Source organism: Podarcis filfolensis, assembly GCF_964270895.1.
Source record: "Podarcis filfolensis genome assembly, chromosome: 4".
NCBI lineage: Eukaryota > Metazoa > Chordata > Lepidosauria > Squamata > Lacertidae > Podarcis > Podarcis filfolensis.
Window position 1 is genome coordinate 21,358,673 of NC_139607.1, and position 21,161 is coordinate 21,379,833.

The 21,161-nt window shown below is 42.1% G+C and overlaps 2 protein-coding genes across 15 annotated transcripts in view; one reads left to right on the forward strand and one right to left on the reverse strand.

Moving 5' to 3' along the window:
- FARP1 (FERM, ARH/RhoGEF and pleckstrin domain protein 1) overlaps positions 1-15,063 on the forward strand; it is a 201,196-nt gene extending 186,133 nt beyond the window's left edge. For all 14 annotated transcript variants that reach the window (XM_083610515.1, XM_083610518.1, XM_083610522.1 and 11 more), the window contains exons 19-27: positions 1,632-1,762; positions 3,074-3,142; positions 4,281-4,370; positions 5,349-5,431; positions 5,836-5,948; positions 7,074-7,237; positions 10,072-10,179; positions 11,897-12,048; positions 13,242-15,063. In XM_083610515.1, coding sequence (XP_083466641.1) covers positions 1,632-1,762; positions 3,074-3,142; positions 4,281-4,370; positions 5,349-5,431; positions 5,836-5,948; positions 7,074-7,237; positions 10,072-10,179; positions 11,897-12,048; positions 13,242-13,323 — 992 coding nt within the window. In that variant the 3' untranslated portion in view covers positions 13,324-15,063. The remainder of the gene's footprint in view (positions 1-1,631; positions 1,763-3,073; positions 3,143-4,280; positions 4,371-5,348; positions 5,432-5,835; positions 5,949-7,073; positions 7,238-10,071; positions 10,180-11,896; positions 12,049-13,241) is intronic.
- The window catches only part of STK24 (serine/threonine kinase 24), a 42,539-nt gene continuing 36,441 nt past the window's right edge, over positions 15,064-21,161 (reverse strand). Inside the window, exon 11 of the mRNA XM_083610839.1 lies at positions 15,064-20,867. Coding sequence (XP_083466965.1) covers positions 20,828-20,867 — 40 coding nt within the window. The 3' untranslated portion in view covers positions 15,064-20,827. The remainder of the gene's footprint in view (positions 20,868-21,161) is intronic.

The window sequence follows — 21,161 nt, forward strand, 5'->3', positions numbered from 1 at the left end:
ACTGAACAATTGTGCAGAATGCTGAAACGAGGGTGGAAATGCTAAATAATTTATATTTCACTACAACAGGGTTATCCCTTGGGCTTCATTGTAAGTAATGATGCACTGGAAGTCATGGCACTCCAATAGGTTCCTTAGGTAGAGCCTCTAGAGAGAGATTTAAAAATACAGACAAACACAACACAATCATTGTTTATGGGCATTAGCATTTCAATCTTTCAAGCTTCTTATGACATTTCTGGGCAGCCATCCAGAATAATGTGATGACCAGTGAGTGTAAAAGGTAGCTGAAATGTGTGGTTTTAAATACAGAATAGAGAAGCAAAAATGCCTGAGATTGAAAGATGCATGAAAGGTGCTTTAAAACAAGGAAATGTGTGCACTAAAGTTATGTGAACTGCAGACCCACAAGCTAAAAAAATCAATTGATGGACGACTAAGATAATTTAATTATCTTGAAACCCAGAGGAACCATTTTTTTTAATCAGAAATAACATTCCTTGAAAGAATCCCAGTGTAATAAAAGGAGACAAGAGAATCTTATAACAAAATGTTGCACTTGTTATTAGTCTATATAATACTTAAATGTGTTTATACAGACCAATGGGGCAAGTACAGCTAAAGTAGAACCTGAAATTATTTACATTAGCAGTTGTGGGTTGCTAAGTTTTCGCCCCGAGATGGAGACTGCTGGAACTCATGCCGTGCTCCCTACACCATTAGCAGGACTGGCAGGTGGTGCTGTGGTCTAAACCACTGAGCCTTGGGCTTGCCGATCAGAAGGTCGGCAGTTCAAATCCCTGCGACGGGGTGAGCTCCCATTGCTCTGTCCCAGCTCCTGCTAACCTAGCAGTTCGAAAGCATGCCAGTGCAAGTAGACAAATAGGTACCACTGTGGCAGGAAGGTAAATGGCGTTTCTGTGCACTCTGGTTTCCGTCACAGTGTTCCGTTGCGCCAGAAGCGGTTTAGTCGTGCTGGCCACATGACCCGGAAAGCTGTCTGTGGACAAACACAGGCTCCCTCGGCCTGGAAAATGAGATGAGTGCCGCAACCCCATAGTCACCTTTGACTGGACTTAACCATCCAGGGGTCCTTTACCTTTGCCACCTCCTGGCTCACCTACTAAGTGCGGGGCGGGGGGGGGAATCAGTCACCGAGAGAAATGGCGGGGCAAAGGGAATGGTGGATGAGAAATAGGAGGCCCCACTATTGCCTGCTGTTTCCTTGCTTTGGTGCTTTTGAAAACAAAAGTGCACCATCCCTGAGTGAAGACCTGGCTACGGGAGCTGGCAAGACTAAATCTGCCCCCAGAGCGGTAACATCAGATCTTGCATGCAGTCATGGTCCGTGTAACGGCCCTTGTATGACCTCCCTTCCCTGCTGCGGCTTCCCAGGAAGGAGAGGGGCAAGGCATTGGCGAGGTTGCAAATGCACATGCAAGAACAACAATTTGGCTCCCCGGGTGCATTATTGCATTGCACGAACCTTGCTTCTCTCCTTCCCGGTATAAGTCGCAGTGCCTATTATGTGTGGTTCTTGAGGCATTTGGCAGAGGGAGACCCATGGAATGCAGATCCGGCCCAGGTAGTTCATCTGCTACCTTCTTCTGCGTATGTGTTTCATTTTGCAGCTGCTCTGGCAGAGATTTCAGAAGCGGTCGCTCAGCTTCACAGCAGTATGCTGAAGATGGAAAATTTCCAGAAGTTGCATGAGTTGAAGAAAGATTTGATAGGTATTGACAATCTGGTGATCCCAGGAAGGGTAAGTGACAGAACAACGTTTGGGAGCATATCCCTGTGGGGGGGGGTGTTTTAAAAATACTGTAATTGGGCTGAAGGAGAAGTATCTTGAAAGTTGTTACACTCCTTATATGAGCTTGGAATGTCTTGTTTGACTATGGTTCTGCCCAAAAGGGAGCATGTTAAACCAAAGGGGTGAGAAGCAAGGGGGGCAGGTCTCCTTACCCTTACCCTTTTCCTCTGAAAAAGCAGGCAAAGGCTTATCTCTTTATCTTGACACATTGGTACCACAGCATTAAGGAATAAGATAAATCCTGTCTGCTCTTGGACAGTAAAATGCATTACTCTTACCTTAGCACTACAGGACTCCTTTGTACACATCACCCCCTTCATTTGATTAATGCATAAAAGGATCCTGTTTCTCAACCACTTGCTCTGCGCACTGCTTCAAAACACTACTTTCCAGAAACAAACAAAATACAATTATTGCATATGTTGGAGGCAGGTGACTTGACAGTCAGAATTGGAGCGCCAGTTACCTGCACTGGTAAGGGTGGGTGGGTTCTGCATCAATTGGACTAGGAAAATAAATGCACCATAGGTGGATTCTGTACCAAGAGCTGTGATTCTCAATAGACCATCAGTGTATGCCATCACCCTAGGAGATCTAAGCCCTTGCATTGTAAAATATATTTTTCATGTGATGATTCCTGTTCCACATCCTGTCTTTGTGCCGTCGCTGCTGAGAGCGACATGCGGAAGCAGCCTGCTATAAATGGACACTTTGAGGATGAGCCAGTTGTACTTCTTTCCACATTGAGCTGGCATTTGCTCAACAAGGCTCTCTGTGTAGCCTTCCTGGCTAATGTATTGCCAGCCTCTCATGGAGGTGCAGAAGGAATTAAGGGATGTTTGGTTCCCCTCTGACTTAGTTAGTTAAATGACGTTATGCGTTCCTGGGTTCTGTTTATTGCTCATTACCATGGCTCTTATTTTTTAATTGCATCCTGTCCTCTAATTCCCCCCTTCCCCTTTTGCTCAGTGCCCACCATGATAGACAATCCCACTTACCACCTCATTGCTCTGCAACCAGTTCCGACTATTTCCTAAGTGTCACCCAACTTCCATTTCATAACTTCTGACACAATGACAGAGTGAGGCCTTATGGGCAGAAGTGGCCTAGAGGATATCGCATGTGTGTAGCTGAATTAAAACAGGGTGGGCAGGCGTAACATAATAAATCGAGTGATGCAACATTAATTAGGCCCAGACTTTTAGCCAGATGTTTGAATACTGCTCTGACATGGCATGTTTTGTTTCCATTCCTGCACAGGAGTTTATTAGACTGGGTAGCCTTAGTAAGTTGTCTGGAAAAGGCTTACAGCAGCGGATGTTCTTCCTGGTAAGTGGCAGGAATGTTTGTGTGTAATAATCAAAGACAACTGTGCAATAAATGCCAAGTGATGGAAAAGGCGGGGGGGGGGGGGAGCTCACAGAAGGAGTTTGATGCAAATTGTAAAATAATCTAAGAAAACAACACTACACTAACACACAGGGGAAATCACAGCCCCTGGCATAGAGTTGCATCCAACTTAGGATGGCGGTTTCACTCCCAACAAACCATGATCACTCAGCCAAGAACAAACCTTGACTGCAGATATTGTTTTGTTGGGAATGAAACAAGCCATGCTCCCTGGTTCAGACATGATGGTAAACCAAGGATCATGTTTTGTTTCCTCAGTATGGGTAGCTCTTCTTTGGCGATTACTCATAGCCAAGTAAGATTGTCTTTCATGAATGTGGTCTTAACAGCATGGGTAGCACACAAATGGGCAAGAAAGAATTATGGCAAACCATTAACTATGGCTTACTGTTATTTGTAAACAAGATCTATGTCTGAACTGGGCTACTATCCTGTCCTTTCGTCTTCCTGTTTTATTTGCATAAATGTGTACTAGTGACAATAAATCAACTGGTACTTTCAACCTTTGGTGCATCATCTTTGAGTCCCAAAGACCACAGATGCATGACTTGAAGGGTCTGCACCCGGTTCCAGAATGGAACAAAGCCAGCTCCTGAAATACCAGAATCTGCTACCTTGCCAGTACGCAGCTTAAAAAGCAAAGCAAGCCATCTTTAGGGATGGCAAAGCAAACTTCCCTTTGTGTCCTGTGTCTCTCAAGATTTATTTACTTATTTTTGTGATCTTAAGATATCATGAAATTCTGAGATATATTTGGGCTATTGAATGCCAGGGATGGGGACAACAGCCCAATACTGGAAGCATGTCTAAGTGTTTCCCACACTGTTGGATCATGTGATTAGACCCCTGAAATAGTGTGTGCTCTGGAATGTGGGCCCATTGGGCATAAATAGTGGGATGGTTGCAGGTACATACTGATGATCCAATGTACATTACACACAGAGTGGTGGGTACATTTGTAGGCTCTGTGTGCTTCCTCCAGATGGCTAGACCTATGAACCAAACCTTTAAATCTGTTTTCAACCAAGTTACGTTGCTTCTTGTGTTTGCCTTTTAGTTCAACGATGTCTTGCTGTACACAAGCAGAGGCCTAACAGCATCAAATCAATTCAAAGTCCACGGGCAGCTTCCGCTATATGGTATGATGGTAAGTATGAGCTGTGGATTGATCAGTTAGCTGCTGGACGTCTCAAATCACATTACGTTGCAATTGATACTTTTTTGTCTTTATATGAAATGAAAGCCATTTCTGGAATTTTTGAGACAAATTAGAAATGAGAATGCATGCGTGCTGTTCTAGGGGACTGGAATAAATGGTCCAGCGTTAAATCATAGCCATTTTTTTATTTGTAGACTCTGTGTTGGAACACAGTGGCTCTGTTGGCTGAGAACCATGTGAAATCAGTTGATAACCAAAGCCTAAACAAGAGGATTCCCTAGGAACATGGAAAATAATAGTTTTCAAAATAGAAACTTTGCATTTGACACCCACCACTGAAACATAACTGCTGCTGCCAGGGGTGTGCTAATACTATTTGATGCACACAAACATCCATCAAGTTACCTTTTTTGAATTGTTTTTAGTTGTGATTGTGAATCCATGCAGGCTTGCTCAAAATCCAAATGCAATTATTTCCTGTGGTCATGATGAGGTAGGCCAGGCATAGGCAAACTCAGCCCTCCAGATGTTTTGGGACTACAACTCCATCACCCCTAGCTATCAGGACCAGTGGTCAGGGATGATAGGAGTTGTAGTCCCAAAACATCTGGAGGGCCGAGTTTGCCTATGCCAGAGTAGGCCATGCCCAAGTCATTGTGCATTTCCTCCCATTTGCTGACATTGAAGCGAGTGTGTACTGCTGGAATTGTGAAGCTAACATGAATGGCTAATAGCCTCAGAAGGGCCTAGATCCAGACAGTGCTTACTCCAATCCTCCTGTATTTTTTGCCAGATTATCCTGAGCATTGCAATGGGAATTCAACCTTAGTTTTTTCCCAGAAACAAAACTGTCCACGTATTTATTCCTATAGTGCAGAACTGTGCTGCATTCTGCAGCTTAACATTTCTGCGGATCGTTGTCTCCTTTCCTGTCTTGTGAGGGTCTCTGTATGTCCATATCCTCAGATTGAAGAGAGCGAAGATGAATGGGGGGTTCCTCACTGCTTCACACTGAGAGGTCAACACCAGTCCATTGTTGTGGCTGCAAGGTAAGTAATTTCCACTTTGCGCTCTCTTTTTTTGCAACTTGTCAAAAGAAGAAGATTATTACTACAACAACAGTTCACTGTAAATACCTTTGTAATCAGTTGTTTTCACCATAAGAGAACACACTAAAACTAGGGTGTTCTTAGAGTGTAGCTCAGGCATAGGCCAACTCGGCCCTCCAGCTGTTTGAGGACTACAACTCCCATCATCCTTAGCTAACAGGACCAGTGGTCAGGGATGATGGGAGTTGTAGTCCCAAAACAGCTGGAGGGCCGAGTTAGCCTACGCCTGGTGTAACTTAAGGAAACAGGCTGAAAACTTGCATTCAGCTAAAAAAAATTGACCAGCTTGTGAAGCTCATAGTTGCTTGCAGTAAAATGAACAAGATCTCCCTTCGTGTTCCTAGCAGCCGCACGGAAATGGACAAGTGGACTGAGGACATACAGATGGCTATTGACTTGGCAGAGAATTGTAATGGCCCAACTCCTGAATTCCTAGGGGGCAGCCCACCAGACACTAGTAAGTACAGACTTAAGGCTGCAGTTTGCAGAAAACACAGCCACGTAGTATGAAGTCTGCTGCATGACAATGTAGCTATAAATAATTCTTTTGACTGCACATTTAAAGATCAGCATTACCTTTATTCGACTTTAGTTCAGATAGTGTGTGTGTGTGTGTGTGTATAAAAACAGTGCCTTGAATTGCTATTTTTATTCAGCTACAGCAACCCTAGCAAGGGTGCATTTTAAGAAAGTTAAGGAACTACAGTTAGGTTGCAATCGCATACCTACTTAATATTGCTAGCCAGCTCCACTGAATTCAACAGGACTTATTTCTAAGTGAGATGTACAGGATTGCATTAAAGTACCGTTAAGTGCTCCAAAACAATGCCACTGAGAATGTATAACTTTCCATGCAGAATTGGGTGAGCTTATCCCCAAAACCAGATCCTATGGTTTTTCCACTTGCAAATACATCCCGCTGTGTTCAGTGGGGCATACTCCCCACTATGCAAGTGTGCATAGCAATGCACCTTTGAACACATTCAACTAAGTTGCTGGCCAGTGGAATGCGACCTGCTGCACAATGTGACCTTTCCCCCCTCTCCTCCTCCAAGGCTGTGCTCTAGAGGGTCAGGAGAACAAAATGCACGCAAAGTTGTTTGACTTACAGAGGTCACAGTGCAACAGTGAATTAAAAGTGTGCTCGAGCCTAGAGAAGCAATAGACGAAGCGTACAAATTCCATGTTGGATTGTGGCATAATTTATTTTTTTTAAACCTACTTCTTTCCCCAATACAGTGGTACCTCTGGTTACGAACTTAATTTGTTCCAGAGGACCGTTCTTCAGCTGAAACAGTTCTTATCCTGAGGCGCGTTTTTGCTAATGGGGTCTCGCGCTGCGCGCACCCCTCTAACACACAATTTCCGTTCACATCCTGGGGCAAAGTTCGCAACCAGGAGCAGCTACTTCCGGGTTAGCGGAGTTCATAACCAGAAGTGTTCGTAACCAGAGGTACCACTGTACTTCACAGGTTTGGAAAGTTTTAAGCTTTACCAGAAGTAGCCTTTTGCTTAATGTTTTCATAGTTTGTATCTTCTGCAAGGGGGGAAAAAAGAGATGGTTTCTCCCTGCGTTTCATAGAATCCCCCGAGGAATCCACTGTAGACCAGGAATCGGAAGACGATCTCAATGCATCCCGCACCTCCCTCGAACGTCAGGCCCCTCACCGTGGCAACACAACGGTGCACGTCTGCTGGCACAGAAATAGCAGCGTTTCCATGGTCGACTTTAGTATTGCTGTGGAGGTATCTGCCTCAGAACAACCTGGTCTGCAGCCCCTGTTCTTCAGGGACAATTTCCTTTCCGTCTCCTCAGAGGAAGCAACAACCAATCATCGCCTCCCTTTGTTCCTGGGGAGTTGGCATTCAATTATATATTAAACCTCATTTTAACAAATTCCATTTTTTAGCAAATTATGAATCGTTTTGGTAAACTTTGAATTTTTTCACAGTTCTAATTTAATTTCCAAATATTGAGATAGTATTTCCTCTGAGCATTTTGTTGCTGTTGGCTGTTTTGTTTTTAATCCCGGAAAGGATGTTGTTCCTGACTCTGGCTGCTGCATTTTAATGCAACTTTATTTTTAGGCTGTTTTTTCTCCCCCCCCCCCCTTTGGATTCTTGAAGTGTTCTCTTCTCAGTCTCTCATCTGTCTCCCTCCACTTGTGTCCTCTCTATCACAGGAAGTCTCTGTGTATTTTTTGATGATGTATTTGACTACAGCTAAACCAATTTTACACAGATCAGTTGGCTATTGAATCAAAATGCTTCAGCTCATTGAAATGCAGAATACACGCAACAGTATTGCATTTTAATGACAGCTAATTTCAGCTTTCTTGTGAAACTTCCACAATTAATTCCAGCTCTTTAGAAGAGACTATTTGAAGAGATCATGAGCCTTTTGAAAGTCAGTTCCTTGAAGATAATACTGCCTCAGTGTTCCTGGAAAATAACAGAATGAGCAAACAGTTCTTGTAAAGCGAATAAATCTTCAGTAAAATTGGTTCCAGACGAAAGGATAACACGGAACTTGAAGTAAACTATAAATTGGTTTAGCTTCTTCAAGGTACCTGCAGACACCCATTCTCAGAAAGAATGCCTCTAGGATGCTTTTAAGTTGTATTGTGTAATGGGGCGGCTAACAACCATTTGGAGATTTACCGATTAGCTGTAGTGCACCTGCACTGATTCACCAGAGCTATCAACTAAATCATGCAGGTACAAAATTCGCCTCCTGGGCTGCAATTCTATACAAACCTAGTTAGCAGTGCATCTCCTTGGAACTCAGTTAAATGAGTACTTCAGTGGACATGTTAAGAGGACTACATTGCTAAGCCTCCCCCCTATGCATTAACATCATTTATTTTGAGTTTAAATGATCGGCATGAACTATTGAGCAACCTAGAAGCAGATTCCACTCTTTATACATCTGTCTTCCGTTCCGCAACTGCCCCTTGGCAGGCAGAGTCGCAGTCATACTGTCTCTTAAGTCTGTGGGTAATGTCACATCAGTATCGTAGTTTATGCTTTCTTTCTGTGTCTCTCCCTCCTTTCTTTCTTTCTTTCTTTCTGTCTATCTCTCTCTCTTATGGTGGAAGATCCTCTCACTGTCAGTGACTGTCCTTCCCTACCTGCTGGACTGATCAGTGATCAGCGGCCTGTTACCATTTCATATGTCTGCTGGTACCGAATGCAAAGCCTGTCCGTTTATGATACCCTCCAAAGTGCTGAGGTAACCGAAACAGAAATTAGGAACAGTAAAAGGAGAACATGCACTTTTGTACTCCAGCATACTCAACACCCTGTCAGGTTTTTAGAATTCAGCTGGTTTCCAAAATGAAATAGAAACACAACTTTACCAGTTCGCTGCTATCATTGGTGGTGATATGAGGGACATTCTGTTTGTCTGTCCCTTTGGCAAATTCTATTGGAGACAGCTTATTATTAAACCAGAAGCAGAATAAAATATATCAGCAATGGTTAATATATTCCACTTGGGGAGCAGAGGCAGTGTATATTTTCAAGTTAAAACGTGTGTTTATCACTCCTTTGTCAGGCCGGGATCCAGCGGGTGATCTCTGCGTGACTTACAGCAGATTGGCAAAGCTCTCTGGACTCCCAAATCCCTAACCATCGCAACAAGTAAAAGCCCCTCCCAGATTAGGCTATGAAACAAAGAATGCTTTGGGGCAAGGATGGAGGAACTAGACCCAAGTTTTTGTCCAGGACTGAGCATGTTCACAGTGGCACCCTGTCCTTAATTCATTGCGCAAGTCCACACAGCCCTGAACATTTTACACACAGCACTGCTTGGTGAACCTTAGGATTCTGAATAAAAACTTCAGTATATCCTACTCACCAAAACAAATTGGATTTTTGCGTCCAACAGAACGCCATCCCTCAAATTAGCTGTCAATTTTTCCCTTCCTTCCCAGAGAGGAAGTTTACAGGTGCTTATGTTTGAAGACTGCCAACTTAACTTGCTCATTTATTACATTCATACCTCAGCCAAAACCCTTATAATCAATGACACCACAGTCCAGGCTCCAGGTTTTTTCTCAGGAGTAAAACTGTTCCAGACCTGCAAGGGGGCAGGGAGCCTATTTCCTAGGGTTATTTCTGTTCGTGCATTATATCTGGTGCTTTCAGTTAATTAAAGGATGTGCTTTCATTTTTCCTAGTAATTTTAAACATCTGTGCTTGTGCACAGGACTTAAATCATTTGTGTAGAGATGTCTGTTCCCGTAACAAGGTTGCTAAATTGGTATAATACTAAAGCTAACACCCTCCCACCCCAATATAGATATATAGATATAGAACTTCTTCCTGGAATGAGGTAACAGCAGATGATTTCTTTCCTTAGAAAATCAATTTACAAGCAAGCCTCATTTAAAGAATGATAGGGAATTCTGAATCTGGAACTCTTAATCATGGTAAATGACCAATGGAGCAAAAAGTCAGCCAGTTTCAATTAGAAAAGTATGATTTTACATGAGGCTTGCCTGTTTTTCCATCAGCCTGTTTTTCCACCTGCATATGACTTAACTCAAGTTTGCTGCACTATCTCTCGTCATTTTCAGAACCAACTCTCTGGAAACCTTTTGAGAAAGTTCAAAAACAGCAATGGATGGCAGAAGCTCTGGGTGGTATTCACCAATTTCTGCATGTTTTTCTACAAATCCCACCAGGTAGGTAACTGATGGTTGGAAGTCAGAGATGAATATAACTGTTAACTGTTCACACATTACAAAAAAAAGTTCCTTGCTATGCACTGTTGATTGCCCCAAAGGATGCATTTGCAGAGATAACTGAAGCTTTTGTGAACTTCATGGATACAGACAAAGTTCTTCCGTGCATGGAGAGAAAAGTTGAAAATGCTTAACTAGGATCAGGCTCAACCCTAATATTAATGAGGCAACTGCTTTAGGCAGAAGATGTTCAGGAGCAGTCTCTGGTCCCCTAATCTGGCCTGCTGCCTCAGGTGTGGTGGTGGATATCATCCTATCACCAATGTCAAAAGAAAGTTTCACTGCCAGTCCAGTCTGGAATGGGGAAGTGTCATCTTGTCCGCCTCCAGTGCAAAATGTATTGGGCTAGACCCTGACTGTGATCAGCTTGGAAGCCGCTACCATATCAGTAGAGGCTTTGACTCAATACACTTTCCCTAGAAATGTGAGGTCAGGGGCACATGGGGGCAAAATAAGACAGAACTATTCTGTAACAGATGGTCCAGCCACTGTCCTCTGCAAAAAGGTCAAGTCAACATTTGTTCACTAGGATGGGGCGGAGGGGAATAAAAAAGATCACCATGTTAATTCGAGGCCACTTCCCCATTACTTTGAGCAGTTGGGAAAGAAAACATTAGCGTTCAACAGAGGCTTAGTCCAAAGGCAGTGCAGTTATTTAAAAACCACGTCAGTGTTCAACTTGGGAATGTGTGCTTATTATTCCATGGTGTAGTTACTGCTTTAAGAGGTCAAAGTTCTGCAATACAAACATTGCTTATTTGCATGAAACAACCACACAAAAACCTTTGGGGGGGGTATATTTTTGCTGAGAAGAAAAATGACTATTGAAATTGGTGCAGACAGGTGTATAGAGAAAATCAAGGGAATGAGCAGACTCACAGTGGACTGGCCACTGTGGGTGGAGATTGGCAAGGCTTTTGTGTCCATTTGCCCCATTCAGCAAGAGCACTGACAGATTCCCACCTGGGGATGTGCTCTATTTTTTTATTTTGTTTTTAACACTGACATTTAAATTGCTGTCATACACACACGCATGGTGCCTTGGGTGAAGGGTGAGGTAAGAAATTGATTAATAATAAGATGACAAGCTACTTGTGATAAGAGGGAGAGGGAGATGCAGCCTTCTTGTGAATAGTCCCCACACCCCATGAGACACGTTTCCACGCAGACTCACTTCACAGCATCTATCTAGGGCAGTGATGGCCAAACTTAGCCCTCCAGCTGTTTTGGGACTACAATTCCCATCATCCCTGACCACTGGTCCTGTTAGCTAGGGATGATGGGAGTTGTAGTCCCAAAACAGCTGGAGGGCCAAGTTGGGCCATCACTGATCTAGGGGATCAGAGGAGCCAGAAGAAAGGGATACTCACACACACCCCCAAAAAAAACCCACCTGCTGGCCAGAGCTTTGAAAGGCCTTTGAGTGACTCACTTCAAATAGTGCCAATCTGATGAGGAAGATTGTAGCTTTTGGATTTGCACCCAGATGCCTCATGTCCCTCCCAGCTGTGAGCCTACCAGGGCCATATATGAGAGGCATTTTCTGTTTAGGTCCCAAGAGTCAGTGAAAACTGGGGGGACACAGCATTCTGGATAAAGAGAAGTGACTTCTGGGGGGGATGGTCCGTTTGGTGAACAATTTCTCTTTTGTTTTTAGGACAATCATCCTTTAGCTAGCCTCCCTCTGCTGGGTTACTCTCTTACCATTCCTTCCGAATCTGAGAACATTCATAAAGACTATGTCTTTAAGCTACACTTCAAATCCCATGTGTACTATTTCAGGGCGGAGAGCGAATACACGTTTGAAAGGTATGTCAGTTTTCCGTGAGCTGAAATGTCATTGCTTTTTAATTCTGTACTGCAAGGCAGAATTATTCATGTCCTTATGCAGCTGCATTTACACCTTATGGATGTCCCATGAGCTATAACATAAACACACAACTACTATTATAAAGTAGTTGTTGTCTTGTGTTATAAATCAGGCACTGCTTGGAGTCATTTCTTTGTGTTTCCCGTCAATGAAAAATACAGTGTGTCGTGATCAGTGTGAGCCAGAGGAAAAAAGTTAAGAGAACCAGTGGTCTATGGTGTTAAATGTATGTATGTACCGTAGATTCCGGCGTATTAGGCGACTGAGCGTATGAGACAACCCCCCAAATTGGCAGCTGAAATTTGGGGGGTCATCTAATACACCCAGTCGCCTAATACGCTGGGCAGCTCCGCGCCGGGAGAAAGCCGCCCGGCGCGGAGCTGAGCCTGCCCACTGCTGCTTCCGAAGCAACAGCGGCGGGCTCCTTGCCAGGCAGCTTTCTCCCAGCACGGAGCTTGCCCACCTTATACCCAGCGTATAAGGCGACCCCGACTTTTAAACCTCTTTTCCAGGGTTAAAAAGTCGCCTTATACGCCGGAATCTACGGTAAGTCCCCACTCCGTGCCAGAAATAGAGGCATCTATGAATGAGCACACAAATACAGTGGACGCTAGGGCTGCGAACGTGATCTGTGCGGGATGCACGTTCGCAACCCGCGTCTGCGTACACGCAGGTTGCTCTTCTGCGCATGCACGACTGCCAAAACCCGGAAGTAACCCATTCCGGTACTTCTGGGTTTCAGCGGTCCATAACCTGAAAAAAAGCAACCTGAAGCATCTGTAACCCGAGGTATGACTGTATCCCACAGGATTAAAATACTTGAGGTGTGTGCATGTTGTACAGTACAGTGGTACCTCGGGTTACATACGCTTCAGGTTACAGACTCCGCTAACCCAGAAATAGTACCTCGGGTTAAGAACTTTGCTTCAGGATGAGAACAGAAATCGTGCTCTGGCGGCAGCGGGAGGCCCCATTAGCTAAAGTGGTGCTTCAGGTTAAGAACGGACCTCTGGAACGAATTAAGTACTTAACCCAAGGTACCACTGTATTTCATGTGTTAAAAGGCACACCATCAAATCTTAAGGGGAAATGCACTGTATTAAGTATTCGTTTCTGTTTTTGTATCGCATAGATGGATGGAGGTGATCCGAAGTGCCACTAGTCCAGCCTCGCGCATCCACGTTTTAAGTCACGAGGAATCCCATGCTTATTGATGACTGAACTCCAAATTGTTCATTCCAACAATTGCTGCTTTTCTAGAGGACAATTGAATTCTTTCTCCTTTTAAAGTTCAGTAAAAACATAAATTCGTTTTTTAAAAAACTTGTTTTTTGTAATATTGCCTCAAGCAGGGTTGTTTACTATTATCGGCCAAGTGACTGTCTCGTATTTGTCCTTTGGTGTGGTTTTTTTTTTTTTTTTAGCTTGTGCCAGTATTAAAATATTGTCCTTGGAGTGCCAAAAGAAGTTTTCCTTGCCTCAAAGATTTGCACCAGAAATAATAGAATTTTTGGAAAGCAAAATGCCTTTTCTTTCAGACAAACCCCTCAAAGTGATTAATTAGTAAACTGCCATTTTTTTAAAAAATATATGTATTTCCTATGTATGCATTAACAGCCTTCAAATGTTCATAAGGGGCAGTCTCAAAGCAAGGAGGGGTAATTTTAATTACATTATTCAGTGTTTCTACACATTTTACTTCTAAAAATTAAAGTTACCAACCAAGGCCGTAGACTGCTCATTTCATCTTACCAGAAGCCGAGAGCATTTGCTTCAAATATGGTCGGAAGGTTCTCTCTACTCTTCCATGGCACAAACTATGTTCCAGTACATAAAATTCTGCAAGGTGAACAGTTTACATGATTAACCTGTGCAATATTTAGAACACTGATGTCCTGTGAAGGTTGAGAAGGGGAATTTGAAAGCTGGTCTAACATGTCAACAGCTGTCTGGTACAAGAATTGTGGCACTAATTTGTGGTTCAGTAAAGACAGTAACAGCATCGTGAGTTTTGGAAGAATCCTTTTCTCTCTCTCGTGTGGTATGTTTCCACACCTTTATTTAGAAATGCTACTAGAAACCAATCCACATTTTGTGTATATATATATACATCTGAAAGCAATTAGACACAACATCCTTAAATGTTTTTGCGTTTGCTATGTTTGAATCAAATGTAGCCCAGCTGGAAAACACAACATTTGCCCTTTTCACAATGTGCAAAAACGGTTCAGAATGTGGCTTACTGGAAAAGGGAATGAAGTATATCAACATCTTAAAGAACCCAATAATTTTAAGGTAATAATCTGTCATATTTCTCTACCTACTTTAAAAAAAAGTATGACGCTGAAATCTTGAAGACAGAAAATCTCATTTTTAAGAAATGCCAAAATACATGACTTGCCAGTGGTATTCCTTTAGGGAATAACAAAACCAACCAGGTTTGATCTTGCTATTTACTACTTTCAATCCATACATGCTAATTTAGCATAACTAATAGAGTGACTGTCTTGTAAACATGCCTGCAAGCTATTCAGTCCAGGTTAACTGGGCACCATCTTCCAGTATAATAAAAACAACCAATATACACCCCAGGAGTGCAAGGCAAGGGACATCTAGTTGCAATTTGTAATTGTGCTATGTGTGAACCTCTCACCTTCCCCTAGTGCTGGGTTTACCACTCCCACCTACCGGTAATTTAGACAAGTATCGTTTCTTACCTTCTCATATGACAGCAACCTACAGGAACAAACAACCACAAATTAATGTATATTTACCTGTATATAAGTAAAATTCCTGCGCATGATGGCTATAAAGTTTCAAAATTCTCAGATGCACATATAAATGAGCTGCTTTGAATCCCCACTATGCTGTCCCTTCTCTCCCCGTGTTCCTTAAACTACTGGAAACTGTTTTCCTAGATAATGTTGCCCATAAACACACTCACACACCCAAAATTGTTGCGTTTCTTTATTTCTGTGTCATGTAACATACAAGGAGTTGAAGAACAGCTTGATGTGTGACCATAAGCAATTTTTATACAGGCTTATAAATAGAGAACAGCATTACAGAAGAAAATAGAATTTGATAAAAGGATAAGGGGGGCTATTCATTGGGTATTTCCTCACAATAGCTAAAAATGAGACCTCCATGTACAGAGACAATAGATACCCAATTACCAGACACTCGGGGTAGAAGGAGAACGGCTAGTTATCAACAGAATGCTGTGCTTGTGTATTTCCTAAAGGCAGATGGCTTTGGACTAGGTTTTGATCTGATCCAGCCAGGAAATTCTTTTAATTACCTGTAAAAAGAATCCAACACATGCTGAGGGCGGCAGTAACCACCTGGGCAAATTCCTTAGCCAAGTGATCACTCCTCATTATATGAAACATATCCTTAGCACGTACTTGGTTAATAGACACCCTAGCCTGATATGTTAAGATCTGCCTTCCTCACCAAAACTGGTTTTATACGGAAAGATGCCCCATGTCTGTTTACTGTACCTTTTGCTTATGAACTAAAGATAAACTCTACTTTACTGTAACGGATTCAAACGGGGTAGCTGCCTTAAGCCTGCTGCAGCAAACACAGTACTGTCACATCTCAATTGATCTATTGTGGCGTAAGCTCTCCTGGACCATGTAGGGTATAGCACACGTTTTTGCGTGCCCAAAGGTCACAGGTTCAATCCCTGGCATTTACAGGTAAGGCAGGGGGGAAAAACAACCTCTGGAACAATGCAATCTGGGGGAGGGAACCTTAGGCCCCCCTGAAGTTATTGGAAGTACATAAGCCCCAGCCAGCAGAGCCATTGGTCAGGGATGATATGAGGAGTTGTTCCAAAAACATCTGGAGGACTGCAGGCTCCCCATCCCTGATATAGACAATACTGAGCTAGACAGAGTTAATGATCCGAGTCAGTATAAGGCAACGTCCTATGTTCTTAGTGATTTATGTTTACTGGAAGACTTTCAATTAGGTTTTCCAGGGGAAAAAATTTCCAGAGAACTTTCTGATGCCCTAAATTGATGGAGATCTGCTTTAGCATGTTTAATTTACATTTTGAGTAAAAGGAGATGGTTTTATGTGCTGTATAAATATCGCAATTTTCCCCCAACAGCCCAAAGTATTAAGTGAAATATTTGATGGGGGGGTGTCAATAAAGCAAATGTGTTTAAATGTCATAGTCGGAACAAATTCAAAGGTTTACATAAAATATTCCAATAAAAATTATTTGTGACTTAATAGCATATATCACCTCACATGGTTTAAGTTTTAGGGGAAGGCACTGAAACCTGTCAACGCTAATTTTCTGCACACCCAAAAACTATGTGTTTATATTATATATGCATGCATTCTCCCAAGGGATCGTACCTAAAATAATAGTAATTAATAATAATTTCAACTCTTGATACTGCGTAAGTTAACTAGTTCTGTATCTGTTTATTATGTTACTAATTTTATGGAACAACTTGTTTTTAGAAGTGGAAAATCCTCCGTTTCAAAATATTTGTGGATTTCTTATTTACAAAAATTTAAATCCTACGCTGCTTCTTTAAATTGATTACGGCAGTGTTTACTTTATCAGATGCATAAAGGGTCGTCTAGAGGCACACAAGTACCGAAGAAAAGTTGTAATCAGTGGCACCAAAAGGTCACGAAACATGAGAGGCAGATGAAAGTCTGCTGAATCCAAACAGATACAAGACCCACCACCAGGCCTTTTGTAGACCTGCTATCTCTTACACTTGGGCACACTGGTTACATGTATGTGCATCTGCTAACTGATAATCCTACATGCATCTGATCAAGAGGACTCTAGCCAATGAAAACACGACAACAAATCTTTCAGGTGTCATGGGGCAATCCTTTTTCCAATCTTTTTCCCCACTGTGCATTTGCAACTTCAATTCAGTAGCAAATGTCTATAAAGAAAATATGGGGCCAATTCAGATGCTTCTGCAATGGCTACAGCAAGGTGAGGTGTAGGAATAGGTCTCGGGATCTACAGTCCTGCAGCTGCCTTGATCCTTCCTCTTCAAAACGGGTGACGGAAGTGGTAATCATGTTAATCATCATTATGTAGAAAAGCCAAGACAGACATTACCCGCCCCAATCAATAAGCAGAGGTGGGTGTGCTGTGTGGAGGGGACAGCTAGAAGAATAAACCTCCGAACTTCCCCTAAAGATGTTAACAAAAACGCCCGTGCTGCAAGGTACCAAAAACACAAAACGCTACATGACAAGAACAAAACAAGACCAGATGCAACTCCCAACACGACCAACCATTGGGGGAACCAAAGAGCCCATGGCACCTAATCAGAAAACAGGAGACTTTCACTATTTCACCAGAAGTTCTGTGCACCAACACAACAGCCACCTAACCTCCTACACCCAACTACAAGAGTGCAACGGCAAGAGAAGCAGATTTCTAACGAAACGTGAAAAGTGACCCGACCCACACAAACAGGAAGCCTTTCTTGTTCAAAAGACTTGGGTTTATTTTTACAGCTCGCTTAGCGCCCTAATTATACTAAATCTTGGAAAAGTGGGAAATTTCTAGAGTAACTGTGGAAGTGTTTGGTGCTCACTAGGCAAGAATATTTTAAGACCGAAACTCCCCTGGCCAAGGGACGAGAAGCTGTATTAGCTACTCCAGCCTTTCCCATAGTGGTGCTCTCTAGAGGTTTTGAAGTGCAATTCCCATCCGCACCAGGAAGCATATGCTGACACCATGCATGTCGAAAATGCAGAAATCATACATTGCAATGTTGCATTTCCCTAGAAGAGCACAATTCTAATACGACGTTTAAAACGTGACACCCATTAACTTAAAAGGCCAAAGTAAAAAACATATAGCAAAGTTTGAGAGGGGATTTGGAACTACAATCCAAATTTGACCATAACCAGAAGAGAATTGCAATTTTACTTTATCTTCTAACAGGAGGGTAAGAGTGAATATCATGACATCAAACGCAACAGGAGTTTCCCTCCTGCAGCCTCCCACCTGCAAGCAAATTTTGGAGGTGCACAGGAGGGGGAGGAACCCCGCGGAAGTACAGTCCATTGTATAAGCAGGACACAACAACTGGACATTCTCACCCCCAAAAATTATTGTTCTGTAATCCTATGCATGTTTACTTGGGAGCAAATGCAACTGAATTCAGTGTGGGACTTAGGTAAATAGATATAGGATTGGATGCAAATCCCTAAATCTTCAAGCAAGTCTTCAACTAAACACCTCTGTTAAAAGCCATCTTTGTATAAGATCTGCCCAATTATGCAAATATAGTACTGCAAAAAAACCTACCAATTAAAAGAAAAAGGCCACAGTCAAGGTGTCTCTTGAAGTCCAATGCCCAAATCTTCAAGAGAGTTTTCTGCCTCGGTCTCAAACTGTGAATACTCCTAACAAAGTGAATTGCAATTATTTTTCTTACAGTAACAGATTGTTCACAAATAATTTCTAGAAGCTCCATTTGGAAAATGCTGTTAGGTCTTAGGCTCCATGTAGACTGGAAACTGGATCACGTGTGTGTGAGGAGTTTTCCCACAGGGTACCCTCTTCAGACTAAAAGTTGCCTCTTTTTCACCAGTACTCTGCTCATATGATTCAGGCAGGCTGGTCTCACTTCCAGATGTTACCTCCTCTCTGTTTTACAAGATTCCCCCCTTTCCTTTGTGCCTCGTGTCACAGCCCACCGCAATCATTAGAGCGCTCCAACTCTCAGGGAAGTCTTTTCAGGGAGCCTTAGGGGCAACCCTATAGAGGAGGAAGAGGTGGCAAAATCAGTTTACAGCAGACCATTTTAGCAAGCAGAATATGGTATGTGTTGAAAATGCATTTTCACACCTGGCTCATCTTTAGTCCATACGGCATAGGAAGTTCTCACTCAAGGTGTGATCAGGCATGGTTGGACTCAAAAGGGTACGTTCCGAGTTGGACTTTAACGTGTTCAATAATATTAAGACTAAAACAAAGATTTCACGTTCACTCGGAACTGTGAAATATTAAAAATGTTGACTACAGCTGCAAGCCTACCCTCCTTTACTTAGGAGCAAGTCCCACTGAAATCAATAGGACTTACTCCTGACTAGACATGGTTGGATTGTGATGTAAGTCATTGTCAGCAACCTATTTTCTTTTGTTAGCCCCTTTTAATAATTCTTGAGAACTACATCTTCACACGGATGTATTCCATTCACCTCAAGGAATTTCTTGAAAAGAAATAAGAGTCAATGGAATATCTTATCAGATATTTATACAGCATTTACAAAAAAATATTCCCAATAGGCAAAATGTTGACATTCTACTGATTTCTGCCCATTGTAAAAGAGGCCGAGTTCAGAAGATGAACCACAAAAGATGTAACAAGCAAATATACAGATATTTAACTAAAGTACAGCAGTGAGAATATCTATTTTAAGTTTTGATGAAATTTCAAGTATTCTCCCCCTTAACAATGGATCTTGGATACCAAGTTAAATCAAATGTATCTCTCAATGATCATGATTAAAAGTTTTCATATACATAAGCTTCATATATTTTATATTGTTTTTAAGATCACCATCTTACAAATTGCCATTATCCAGCCAGAATCTCTTAAGTGGTGTTTCAAGAGAGAAAAAAATATTTAGTTGTATGAGATGTTCTGATTTTACAAGGAAGTTTAAAAAAACCAAAAACCCTAATAAAACTGAATTCAGACTTTGGATTGGCACAATTTAGACTGATAAAAAAAAAACCACTAAAGCAAACAAGTATTAGAGAACCTCAAACCAAGTGATTCAGGAAACTGAAATAATCAATGTCGTACCATGATTAGAAACCCAACTCTAGATTAATAAAAAGAATAACACCGTGTAACAAAACTAGAGCAAACTTTGCATCTGAGGTACAAACCAGATTTTTTTATAGCACAGCTTTTTGACCTACAAATACAAGGTCAAATCAAACCTCTTGTCATACGGTTCGAAAATGTCATATAACAAAAGGCAAGCCAATAAACAGTTGCGACCTGCCAAAATATTTACCTCACTAGCATCATCTACAGAGAACTTGGCCATTTGTACAGAGGGATTCTATATGCACATTGAGCAAGTTTTGAGTAAAAAAAGTGACTATATACAAATCTGTACACAGAGCCAATGGTATGTTTTCCAATTCACAGATTCATCGACTTAAAGCAGTTGTCTTCAACTTGTTCAGGTCCGAGATCCATCTTAAATCCCAACCTAAAATATGATACCCACTTAGTCCCCCCCCCGCACCCCTTTATTTCATCTCCCAATCTTATGCATTTTGTTAAAATAAGACCCTGAAAGAAAACAGTGGCCGTACCATTGGGGTGCCCACTTTTAGATTGAGACATAAATCGCTTCTGAATCTGGATCGTTGAGTTGAAGACCAATGACTTAAAGCAAGATACCTGAGATTTCACAATAGCTTTAGTTTCCTAACTGCAATCCTAAATATACATCTCAGAAATTTAAAAAGATACCTCCTTTGAATATGTGCATTATTGTTTTTTTCTTTAAAAAAAAACTATACAGAGCTGAAAAACAATGCCCTTGCTATGTTGTCCATTTGTGTTGCTGCACCTTCAGGAATGTCCACACACTGGAGAGCTCACCACTGAAAGCAACAGCGGCAGACCAGCATTTGAGGAGGTGCCTATAGGAGCCACATCGAACAAGCAAACGCCGCGAAACAATACTTTAGTGGGATGATGTGCTTCCTCCTCCAGTTACTGAAAACCTGGTGGCGGGGGAGAAATGGTGTCATGAAAGCAAAACCGGTGATCAAGCTATTTTATAATGGCAGTTAAGATGATGCTTTTCAAGCCTATGGCTCTAGAGATGGAGGCAACCTCAGAAGATTCCAAAATCAATCCAAAACACACCCAAGTTTGAGAAACGCTGTTCTTAAAAGTGCCCAATTGGCCCTCCCCTGCCCCTCATATGCTCTGGTAATTTTACTCTCTTTGCAATTTGCTATGCTCTCATAAGACATTTGCTCAAATCCAAAGTTTGTGGATGTCTTAAAACCTGC